At 25.3% G+C, this 13336-nt stretch overlaps 1 protein-coding gene across 1 annotated transcript; it reads right to left on the bottom strand.

Annotated features, from left to right (window-relative positions):
* Positions 1 to 1044: 1044 nt before the first annotated feature.
* LOC140877954 (KH domain-containing protein At5g56140-like) lies at positions 1045 to 5563 on the bottom strand. The gene is made up of 5 exons (XM_073281555.1): positions 5341 to 5563; positions 4906 to 4991; positions 2102 to 2226; positions 1816 to 1959; positions 1045 to 1539 (listed from the first exon to the last, which is right to left on the bottom strand). The coding sequence occupies exons 1-5, from the start codon at positions 5454 to 5456 to the stop codon at positions 1213 to 1215; spliced, it is 798 nt and encodes a 265-aa protein (XP_073137656.1). The 5' UTR covers positions 5457 to 5563; the 3' UTR covers positions 1045 to 1212.
* Between the last annotated feature and the right edge of the window lie 7773 nt (positions 5564 to 13336).

The raw sequence follows: 13336 nt of genomic DNA on the forward strand, positions 1-13336 counted from the left end.
TAAATTTATTTTATACTCGTGATTTACGATGATTTTTCATCATCGTGGTATGATATTCTGAATATAAATTAATTACCTCGTTATACGCTAAATGTCATCATTGGTTGACTCTCCAATTATTGATCATTAATTTATTTTCCTGAAAATAATAAATCATATTTTCAAGAATTATTAGAAAAAATAAAAATTATATCGTATATAAATCCCTTGTCAAAGCCATCAACTCGAATTATGCAAATATTAACTCGAGTTTTGAGCTAACATTCCAACGAGGTAAGTCCGTTAAAGAACTACCATAGAAACTAACAATATCGTGACTAAATTTGGCTTCCAAAAGATGTAGTGAGATTACATTCACCTGAGTGAAAATAAAAATAAGTGTAATGTTATTATTAATTTAGACTACTTGAAAAAATATCAATTGGATAAAAAGAAATGAAGTGAATTAATACACAAATATTTTTTTTCAATAACCACAAACCAATCAATCGAATATTGATTAATTCGTAATAAATTGAATTGACACTATTAAAAACAGTTATTTTGCTCAGAAACTGAAATATTTCAAATCTTCTTGGAAATTCTTACCCCAATTGAACCATTTGTATCTATATGCATCAATTAAGATCCCTATTCATGGATCTCTTTGTTCGAGAAATCAAGATAAGATGACCAAACCACCTCTTAGCGTTTTCATTTATGTTTTCATTTATTTAAGATGTAATAAATGAGCTGAAAAAGATCGCGTCATTGTTTGTTTGACCAAGAAATAAAGTATAATTGGAAACAAAAAAATGTTTTATTGGATACAACGTGAGTGTAATTATATTATTTGTGTATTTAAGTAACTTATATGATCAAGATCCAATATTTGTCTATAAAATTTCTCGTTCATGATTTGTTATGGTTGTTAAGGATGTTATTATTTCATTACTCCCCACTACAATCCAAAGTCAAAAACAAGAACAAGAAAAAACATTGATAAACTGCAACGGCAAGAACAATATTACGACATCACAAGAGATAACATTGCAACATTTCAATTTGATTTTACGTTCCATTTCTGTTCAGTAACACATATATGAATCAGACTTCTTACAAACTCCACATGCACAAGCTTGCAATAAATGAAATAATCATATGAAAATGTAAGCAAAGACAATGCATTGACCAAAGCCCCAAAGCAAACATACAAACAAACACAAGCCGCCTTCAACCGAAGAACACATCATCATCGCATTGATGACAAAATTCAACAAAAGCACGCTTCATACGATATACACCTTCCAGTACCAGTGTCTTGATGGAAGCTAAAGAAATCGCTGGCACCGCGGAACATGGGGCTTGGAAACATCTGTTTTCTGGAATAATGAACTTTAAGGTTCGAGCTTTACCCCGAGTTTTTGCCCTTTTCATTCCAAGACTATTGTGGAAGGGGGATACAGAACCAGACATTTGAGAGCCTTCTTCTCGAAGTGTACCGTTGAGCATTGCAAGTTCGCGTAACTGCTGCTTTTTGAAGAAGTCTTCAGATTCTTCCTGTGTTATGTTTTTTTTTCTTTTTTTTTTTTTTTTTTGCAATTGCAATTGTACAGAGTTAGAAAAACAATCACATTAAACAACATAGGGCAATGTTTTTAGAAAACAATTTCATTTTCATGAAACAAAAACAATCACAATGCATTTTCACAAAATATACTATCAGTATCATTCTTATTTTTTCCAATGTTGTCTTTACTTAATTTCTCAGAAAATACTCTAATTTCTGCTGCTAGAGCAATGCAATTCAGTATTTGAATGGTGGACGAAAGTTACCATTGGCTTGAGCAAATCTTCAATTATCTCCCGCCCCTGCATTAGACGGGAATCTATTATCTCAACTGGCAACTCTGCCTCAAGTAGTATGTGGAGTGGTTCATTCAGATGCTCGTATCCTGGTTTCCCCCTCATCATCTCTTCCTACATACATATCACAGTGTCAAAACTCATTGTTTCAGCAGATTCTGATCAAGATAACGAATGGAGAAAAATGCAAGTGCCAGATAACAAGAATAATGAGCCAGAATCACGTCCACACACACACAAGCTAAACGAAGATTACCCTCACTGGATCCTTGATGCTGCCGCGCCTTCTAATCAGAACGCGACAATCAGTAGTTGCTTCAACTCGCTTCAAAGAGTTCCCTGGTGGCCATCGGTCGGTTTGGTTCGGTTTTACTATATTACGGTTCGATTTTTTCGGTTTCGGTTTTCAAAATCTTTGGTCCGAAATCGAACCATTTTATTACGGTTCGGTCCGGTTTTTTTCGTGATACGGTCCGGTTTTTTTGGTCGGTTTATACGGTTTATGTAATGAATTAAATTTATTTTGCACGACTGCAAATATTAGTTTAGGGACAAAGAAAATTATGAATTGTTTACAATAATTATGGATTTAAAACTAAAATGAAAACCAAAATATAAAAAGGTTAATACTAAAAAAATTTATGAATTAAAATGATATCTCACTTAATGCATGTAATACATAATAGATAACTAATAATAATAAAACATAAATTATTCCATTAGAATTTACAATATGAACTTCAATTAAAACAATAAAGCGACTATTAAGTTCCATAGAAACCATATTTAATTAAAATAGGCTTACATTTTGTAAGGAAAAAACATAGAAGTCATAAAAAAGGCCCATTTGTAAGGCTCAATGGTCAATATCCATAAAATTCATATTTTAATCAAAATTCGGCCGGTTCGATTTTTTCGGTTTTTTCAGGGCATAAAACCGAAAACCGAACCGAAAAACCGGTTTTCATACATTGTAAAACCAAAACCGGCCGAAAAACCGAAAAAACCGAACCAAAAAAACCGAAATTTTTCGGTTCGGTCGGTTTTTTCGGTTTTAACCAAATTATGCCCACCCCTACCCTCTAGGACCAAGAAGGCGACCAACAAAATTGAACTGCAATTCCCAATATAAGGGATCAAGAAACAAAAGAAGCCAACGACATGGTTTCTATATCGTGAGTTATGCAATGCAACGCGCATAGGAAAGTCTATAATATCCGGACCTTTATATATCCTGCAGGTATATATGATGTATTTTGATTATTTAATATATACATTGTGTGTTTTTTAACCTATTTATTAATATTGACAGATATGGGCATGGAGCAGGATTGCATGTGTTAACCCCGATCGACATGGTTTATCCCTTGTTGTGCCTCAAAGTCAACACGGTCAAATTGTTTCAGTTGCTCCCTATGGTACATGGTAATATTTAAAAATCGTGTCATAATATAAACTATAATAAATTTTTGAATATGAAACATTTTTTTCATTTTTAGGTGGAAAAATATGTTTAGTTACACTCATTCTCCAACACATGCAGTAAGAATTATAAGAGACTGTTTTGATCGTATGAACAATGATGAGGTACCTTTTGAATTATTAAAACTTTGTAACAATTCTATGGTTTTTAATTAATTTTTTAACTTTTCATTTTTGTATTTCTTTTGCAGTTTAACTGGATTGTTTACAACAAAAACGATATAGATGTAAAAACAATTATTGACTCATATGATAATAGTATCTGGCGGTGTGTTTGCCCCCTCATTTGCTTCGAAATTGTGGAGTTGCATCGTCCCAATCGGGTAATGCGACAATTCAGTATGCAACAATCTATTCCAATGCCTGCATTTGACAATGATGACCTTCACAATATCACGAGAATAGGTCATCGCAACATAGATTGGAAGACATATCATAAAAATGCAATTTTTATGTGGAATAGAAAGTTGAGGTGTCTTGTCCATGGTGAACCACATGGAAGATCTAGGCAAACCGACGATGATTATTTTCAATGGTATGAGCGCATTACTGTACACATTATATCGCCTACAGTGCATGGGGTTGGTTTTCGGACATATCCATACGATTTATTTGTTGTTGGACAAAATAATTTTCCACAAAATTTCAGTCTTCCTTCTCCTGATTCGCAACCGTCATCATCGTTAGGGTTTGTTTCTGGGTCAACAGGTTGGGCTGACATGGTTGGACCATCAGGTAGGTTTGGCACTACTAGTCCATCAAGTGTTTTTGATACTACAAGGTCACCTGGTGTGTTTGACAATGCAGAGTCATCTGATCCATCAGATGCTAATTTTGATATTGCACACACATCTGGTGGGGTTCATCCTACTTTTTTTCCATTTTCTTTAAATAAACCAACCACAATAAAGGGAGAGAAATGTTGTTTAATAGAATAGTTTTAATAATACACCAAATATATGGCACATTGATATGTACAACAATTATATCGTGAGATTTTACTGTTATATCATGAGATTGTATTGAACATATCATGAGATTTTGATAAATCAAATTTTTGTTTGAATTTCTTCGTGTTGTAAGAACTATTGCCCGTTGTACCATGACTCTGGTAGAAATTGTTTATTGACATAGAATTCAAATGTAATAGAGTATTGCCGATGACTTGTAGCTCATGTGGCATCAAAGTTCCAAATTTGAAATTTCAGGTTCAAAACTCAATTGTAACCATCCCAACCCCACCTAAAAAAAATGTAATAGACTACTAGCCCTTAAGCCCACCTAGCTAGCAGTCACCAAGACAAACAAATAAATACCAAAGTTATTTCAAGTTTCTGCCAATCATATTAATGTTTTGCACGAAGCACAACAATCCAAGAAAGTAGCCTTGCACGCTTAATATAACATTACTAGGCGCAAAGCCCTACTTCTGGATTATCTTATGTGTTTCCAAGGGAACATTGAAATTGCATGATTATTTGTTATCAGTTAACTTCACCAAACCAAAACACAGAAAAAAATTCAATACAAAAATTCAATTTATGAAATGATAGAGAACATGTAAAGCTATGTACATGCCTTGATTCAATAACCGGTAGCTGTGTGTAAGCACGGCCATAAATGGATACAGAGAGTTCCGTTCAGCTAGCAATTCTGACAAATACCTATCCAAGTGAAAACAGCATTTAGTTTTACCACAAAAAGTAGCAATGGACAAGAAATTAAGAACTGAAGAAAAAAAGGAGTTGTGGAACAGTCAAATCCAAGAAACTGAAGAATACAAAAGGGCATTAAAGAAATCAAATCCTTTATACAGACGGATTCTGATTATCAAACAATTGAAGAAAGCAAGCAATTCTCACCATACATATCACAAGATTTCTACTCATAAACAAATAAGAGAAAAACCAAAGATCCATGGGGAATCGAAATCAAGTCAAACCATGGATTCCTCTCATAAAACAAAATACTATAAACAAATTAAAGCTATACAAAAAAAACACAAGAAAGTACTTTTCTTGTTCTACAACAGCAGAAGCGGAGCGGATTGCGGCGGCGCCAGCGGTGAAGTGCGGAGAGTGAGGGGCGGATGGTGACGGTGAGTACGCCATGTACCTTCCCGACGACATCCTTGCGGCGGAGACGAGGACAAAATTTGACTACAGTGTGTATTATTCTGACAGCGCTGAATCCTAAAAAAAATCTACGGGAAAATTCTACGTTGGATCATGCGAGATTCCTATTATTTCGCCAGCGGTGTGTGTTAGGCCACATCAATGCATAATATCTCCTTTGGCTAACACAAAATTATATATACTAGTAATTAGGACGTGTCACGCACGTGAACGACGTATTAATTTATTAAATATAATATAAAATAAATTTAAATTTATTTATATTTATAATAAAAATTAAATTATCAATATTTAAATTTTAAAATAATCTATAATTGTTTGATTTTTTTAGATGTATTAAGTTTTTAATAGTTGTTAAATGTCTTATACTTGAGTCTTAAGTTTTTCTAATGTCAAATTAAAGTTTGAATTTAAGGTGATTAATGGCATAATTAATGGCACGATTACATCCAAATAATTTGACTTACAATATTGCTCTAATTTTTATCATCTAACTTCAAAAAATAATCAATTTCATTTTTCAATTGTTAATCAAATCAATGTAGTATATTAGCAAGTCATAAATGCATAAATTAAATCACATTTTTTTTCTTCCTTTTATGCCCCAAGTACCCAACTAATATCTCAATTTTACATTTATATCTCAAACTATTTTCAATCCAATAAAAAATAACAAAAATATAATCATGAAATTACTAATTTATTTAACTTCTAATTTTTATTATGTCAATTGTATTTTAACTCTCTTTCAATAATTTTTTCTATAATTAATTGTTAAAGTATAAAAATACATTTCTCAAAAAAATAATCCTAAAGAAATAACCAAATAAAATTCTAATTATAATTATTGAATTCAAAATAAAATCTTATAGCACTATTAAAATAAGTTTTTATCATTTATTTAATATTCCTTATAAGTAAATGAAATAATTTTTTTTATTTTTGAAAAAGTCTAAATTTTAAAATTGTGTCTCTTGGCTTCCCGTCACTATTTTAAATCCTAAAGAAATAACCAAATAAAATTCAAATTATAATTATTTAATACAAAATAAAATCATATAGCACTATTAAAATAAGTTTTTATAATTTATTTAATATGAAAATGTGCAAATATTTAGTTAATATGCAATTAACAGATCCATTAACTGCAATTCAATTAAAGCCATTAATTCATATATTATTATTATTATTATTATTATTATTATTATTATTATTATTATTATTATTATTATTATTATTATTATTATTATTATCGACATATATATTTACTTTTATAACCTAATTAAAATTTGACTTTTACTTTTATATCTCTACATATTTTTATATTCACAATTATAAAACTATACTCTTTTATTCACACTTTTAGATAAGTGATAGATAATAGATAATAGATAATGAGTAATAGATATTTATTTTTCAGGCTCTGAAATTCAGATTTGTTTTAAAGGATAAACCAAATTAAATGAATGTAAACAATATATATATTAGTTTTATTGATAATTGGTTTTAATATTAAAATATCATTTTTTTTATATTTATTGTTATTATCATTTAAAAATAGCATTTTTATTGTTTTTATAATTTAATAATTTTAAAACAACATTGTATATATAATTAATGATTGGCACGTCAGTTCTTGCCATGTAGGTGTTCAAGGTGGTTGCTCATTATATCAAAACTATATAATTCATATTTTAATTAATTACTCATATAATTGATCTAATATTTCATTCACACAATCAAAAAATATTTTTATATATAATTGATCTAATATTGCATGTACACGGTCAAAAATATTTTTAATAATTTCAATTTTATCCCAATTGCAACTTGTCAGTTATATATGTTGGCTTTCATTTAATTTTTAATTAATAAATAATCAATTTCATTTTTTAATTGTTAATAAAAAAGTATATGTACTTTTTGTAATCTAGAAATATTATATTAGCACTATAAATGAAATTGAAGTGCAAATACATATGTAACAATTTTTTTAATTTTATAAACTATTTAAAAGATGAAATTAGTGATATTTGTTTTTTAAGCTCTTAAAATTCAGATTTGTTTTAAGAGATAAACCAAATTAAATAAATGTAAACAATGTGCAAATATTTAGTTAATATGCAATTAACGAATCCATTAATTGCAATTCAATTAAAGCCATTAATTCATATTGATATATTATTTTTTTTTTTGAAATGTATATAATAATAATAATTATTATTATTATTATTATTATTATTATTATATTATTATTATATATATATAATCGAAATATATATTTACATTTATACCATAACAAAAATTTGATTTTTTTTTTTGGAACTAAAATTTGACTTTTATTTTTATATCTCTACATATTTTTATATGATCTTACATAAAGTGTAGAATAAAAATGCAAAATTGTTATTTCACAATTGTAAATCTTTACTCTTTTATTTACACTTTTAGATAGGTAATAGATAATAGATAATAGATATTTGTTTTATAGACTCTGAAATTCAGATTTGTTTTAAGGGATAAACCAAATTAAAAGAATGTAAACAATATAGATATTTGTTTTATTGATAATTGGTTTTAATATTAAAATATCATTTCTTCTTAATCAGTTTTATGTTTATTGTTATTATTATTATTATTATTATTATTATTATTATAAAATAACATTTTTTTATTGTTTTTAGAATTTAATAATCTAAAAATAACATTGTATATATAATTAATGATTGTCACGTCAGCTATTGTCATGTAGGTGTTCATGGTGGTTGCTCATTATATCAAAACTCTATAATTTATATTTTAATTAATTACTCATATAATTGATCTAATATTTCATTCACACAATCAAAAAATATTGTTATATATAATTGATCTAATTTGCATGCACACGATCAAAAATATTTTTACTAATTTCAATTTTATCCCAATTGCAACTTGTCAGTTACATATGTTGGCTTTCATTTAATTTTCAATTAATAAATATCAATTTTATTTTTTAATTGTTAATCAAATCAATGTAGTTTATAAGTAAGTTATAAAGGCATAAACCACATTTTTTTTTTCTTTTATGCCCCAACTAATATCTCACATTTACATTTATATCTCAAACTATCCTCAATCCAGTAAAAAATAACAAAAATATAATCATGAAATTACTAAATATTTAATTTCTAATTTTTATCATTTCATCCGTGTTTTAACTCTCTTTCAATAAATTCTTTTATAATGAATTGTTAAATAAAAATATGTTTCTCAAAAAATAAATCCTAAAGAAATAACCAAATAAAATTCTTATTCTAATTATTTAATTCAAAATAAAATCCTATTATAGTATTAAAATAAGTTTTATCATTTTCAAAAAAAAATAAGTTTTTATCATTTATTTAATAGTCCTCATAAGTAAATGAAATATTTTTTTTATTTTTTAAAAATTCTAAACTTTAAAATTGTGTCTGTTGGTATTAAAATAAGAATGATTCACTTAAAAAATTCAAAAATAATTTTTTTTTTCAAAAAATAAATCCTAAAGAAATAACCAAATAAAATTCTAATTATTTAATTCAAAATAAAATCCTATAGCAGTATTAAAATAAGTTTTTATCCTTGTAAAAAAATAAGTTTTTATCATTTATTTAATAGTCCTCATAAGTAAATGAAATATTTTTTTTTATTTTTGAAGAAATCTAAACTTTAAAATTGTGTCTCTTGATATTAAAATAAGAATGATTCACTTAGAAAATTTAAAAATAATTTTTTTCTCATGTTTTCTTTATAATAATTATCTTTAGGAATATGATGAAAATCAATTAAAATATAATGTTGTATTCAATGATTCAAAAAAATAAATGCACCACTTTAATGAATAAGCAAAACATTGATTTTCCACAATTTTAATATCTCAAATTTAACCCTAATTTTTACACCATTTTTCCACACAATGCCCATGCAATTAATACACATAATTCATATTTTAATTAATTACTCATATAATTGATCTAATATTTCATTCACACAATCAAAAAATATTGTTATATATAATTGATCTAATTTGCATGCACACGATCAAAAATATTTTTACTAATTTCAATTTTATCCCAATTGCAACTTGTCAGTTACATATGTTGGCTTTCATTTAATTTTCAATTAATAAATAATCAATTTTATTTTTTAATTGTTAATCAAATCAATGTAGTATATAAGTAAGTTATAAAGACATATTTCTTTTATGCCCCAACTAATATCTCACATTTACATTTATATCTCAAACTATCCTCAATCCAGTAAAAATAACAAAAATATAATCATGAAATTACTAAATATTTAATTTCTAATTTTTATCATTTCATCCGTGTTTTAACTCTCTTTCAATAAATTATTTTATAATGAATTGTTAAATAAAAATACGTTTCTCAAAAAATAAATCCTAAAGAAATAACCAAATAAAATTCTTATTCTAATTATTTAATTCAAAATAAAATCCTATTACAGTATTAAAATAAGTTTTATCCTTTTCAAAAAAAAAAGTTTTTATCATTTATTTAATAGTCCTCATAAATAAATGAAATATATTTTTATTTTTTAAAAATTCTAAACTTTAAAATTGTGTCTGTTGGTATTAAAATAAGAATGATTCACTTAGAAAATTCAAAAATAAATTTTTTTTTTCAAAAAATAAATCCTAAAGAAATAACCAAATAAAATTCTTATTCTAATTATTTAATTCAAAATAAAATCCTATAGCAGTATTAAAATAAGTTTTTATCCTTGTCAAAAAAAAATAAGTTTTTATCATTTATTTAATAGTCCTCATAAGTAAATGAAATATTTTTTTTATTTTTGAAGAAATCTAAACTTTAAAATTGCGTCTCTTGGTATTAAAATAAGAATGATTCACTTAGAAAATTTAAAAATAATTTTTTTCTCATGTTTTCTTTATAACAATTATCTTTAGGAATATGATGAAAATCAATTAAAATATAATGTTGTATTCAATGATTCAAAAAAATAAATGCACCACTTTAATGAATAAGCAAAACATTGATTTTCCACAATTTTAATATCTCAAATTTGACCCTAATTTTTACACCATTTTTTCACACAATGCCCATGCAATTAATACACATAATTCATAGTTTTTTTTTTGAAATATAGTAAATACACAATAAAAACTTTGCCCACCATTCATTTATTTTCAATTAATAAATAATAAATTTTATTTTTTAATTGTTAATCAAATCAATGTAGTATATAAGTAAGTTATAAAGGCATATTTCTTTTATGCCCCAACTAATATCTCACATTTATATTTATATCTCAAACTATCCTCAATCTAGTAAAAAATAACAAAAATATAATCATAAAATTACTAAATATTTAATTTCTAATTTTTATCATTTCATCCGTGTTTTAACTCTCTTTCAATAAATTCTTTTATAATGAATTGTTAAATAAAAATACGTTTCTCAAAAAATAAATCCTAAAGAAATAACCAAATAAAATTCTTATTCTAATTATTTAATTCAAAATAAAATCCTATTACAGTATTAAAATAAGTTTTATCCTTTTCAAAAAAAAAAGTTTTTATCATTTATTTAATAGTCCTCATAAATAAATGAAATATATTTTTATTTTTTAAAAATTCTAAACTTTAAAATTGTGTCTGTTGGTATTAAAATAAGAATGATTCACTTAGAAAATTCAAAAATAAATTTTTTTTTTCAAAAAATAAATCCTAAAGAAATAACCAAATAAAATTCTTATTCTAATTATTTAATTCAAAATAAAATCCTATAGCAGTATTAAAATAAGTTTTTATCCTTGTCAAAAAAAAATAAGTTTTTATCATTTATTTAATAGTTCTCATAAGTAAATGAAATATTTTTTTTATTTTTGAAGAAATCTAAACTTTAAAATTGCGTCTCTTGGTATTAAAATAAGAATGATTCACTTAGAAAATTTAAAAATAATTTTTTTCTCATGTTTTCTTTATAACAATTATCTTTAGGAATATGATGAAAATCAATTAAAATATAATGTTATATTCAATGATTCAAAAAAATAAATGCACCACTTTAATGAATAAGCAAAACATTGATTTTCCACAATTTTAATATCTCAAATTTGACCCTAATTTTTACACCATTTTTCCACACAATGCCCATGCAATTAATACACATAATTCATAGTTTTTTTTGAAATATAGTAAATACACAATAAAAACTTTGCCCACCATTCATTTATTTTCAATTAATAAATAATCAATTTTATTTTTTAATTGTTAATCAAATCAATGTAGTATATAAGTAAGTTATAAAGGCATATTTCTTTTATGCCCCAACTAATATCTCACATTTATATTTATATCTCAAACTATCCTCAATCTAGTAAAAAATAACAAAAATATAATCATAAAATTACTAAATATTTAATTTCTAATTTTTATCATTGCATCCGTGTTTTAATTCTCTTTCAATAAATTCTTTTATAATGAATTGTTAAATAAAAATACGTTTCTCAAAAAATAAATCCTAAAGAAATAACCAAATAAAATTCTTATTCTAATTATTTAATTCAAAATAAAATCCTATTACAGTATTAAAATAAGATTTATCCTTTTCAAAAAAAAATAAGTTTTTATCATTTATTTATTAGTCCTCATAAGTAAATGAAATATTTTTTTATTTTTTAAAAATTCTAAACTTTAAAATTGTGTCTGTTGGTATTAAAATAAGAATGATTCACTTAGAAAATTCAAAAATAATTTTTTTTTCAAAAAATAAATCCTAAAGAAATAACCAAATAAAATTCTTATTCTAATTATTTAATTCAAAATAAAATCCTTTAGCAGTATTAAAATAAGTTTTTATCCTTGTAAAAAAAAATAAGTTTTTATCATTTATTTAATAGTCCTCATAAGTAAATGAAATATTTTTTTTATTTTTGAAGAAATCTAAACTTTAAAATTGTGTCTCTTGGTATTAAAATAAGAATGATTCAATTAGAAAATTTAAAAATAATTTTTTTTCTCATGTTTTCTTTATAATAATTATCTTTAAGAATATGATGAAAATCAATTAAAATATAATGTTGTATTCAATGATTCAAAAAAATAAATGCACCACTTTAATAAATAAGCAAAACATTGATTTCACAATTTTAATATCCCAAATTTGACCCTAATTTTTACACCATTTTTCCACACAATGCCCATGCAATTAATACACATAATTCATAGTTTTTGGGCAATATAGTAAATACACAATAAAAACTTTGTCCATAATTCATACTTTTGAAAATCAATTAAAATATAATGTTGTATTCAATGATTCAAAAAAATAAATGCACCACTTTAATGAATAAGCAAAACAATGATTTTCCACAATTTTAATATCCCAAATTTGATCCTAATTTTTACACCATTTTTTCACACAATGCCCATGCAATTAATACACATAATTCATAGTTTTTGGGTAATATAGTAAATACACAATAAAAACTTTGTCCATCATTCATACTTTTATAGTAGAAGAAATAGATATATATATATATATTATCTATATTATTTATTATATAAAACTTAGGCACCATTTAATAACTACTTTTGGTGTGTCAAGATGACACCAATTTTCTTCTCTATTTTACACCTATTCATTGAGAGTTCTCTGCACAGCTTCTTTCTTTTTTTTAAGGCAAATGCAAAGTAACATTTTCACAACTTCCATAATTCTAATTTCATCACACGTCTCTCTTAAATGTCTCCCAAACGAACGTTCTTTCTCCCAACCCAGAAATAAAAAACAAATTTTATTAAAAAAAATAGTATAAAAGCATGCAACGCGTGCTTTGGATCACTAGTATATAATGAAAGTTTAAAA

This window comes from Henckelia pumila, chromosome 2 (genome assembly GCF_033568475.1).
Source record: "Henckelia pumila isolate YLH828 chromosome 2, ASM3356847v2, whole genome shotgun sequence".
Classification (NCBI taxonomy): domain Eukaryota; kingdom Viridiplantae; phylum Streptophyta; class Magnoliopsida; order Lamiales; family Gesneriaceae; genus Henckelia; species Henckelia pumila.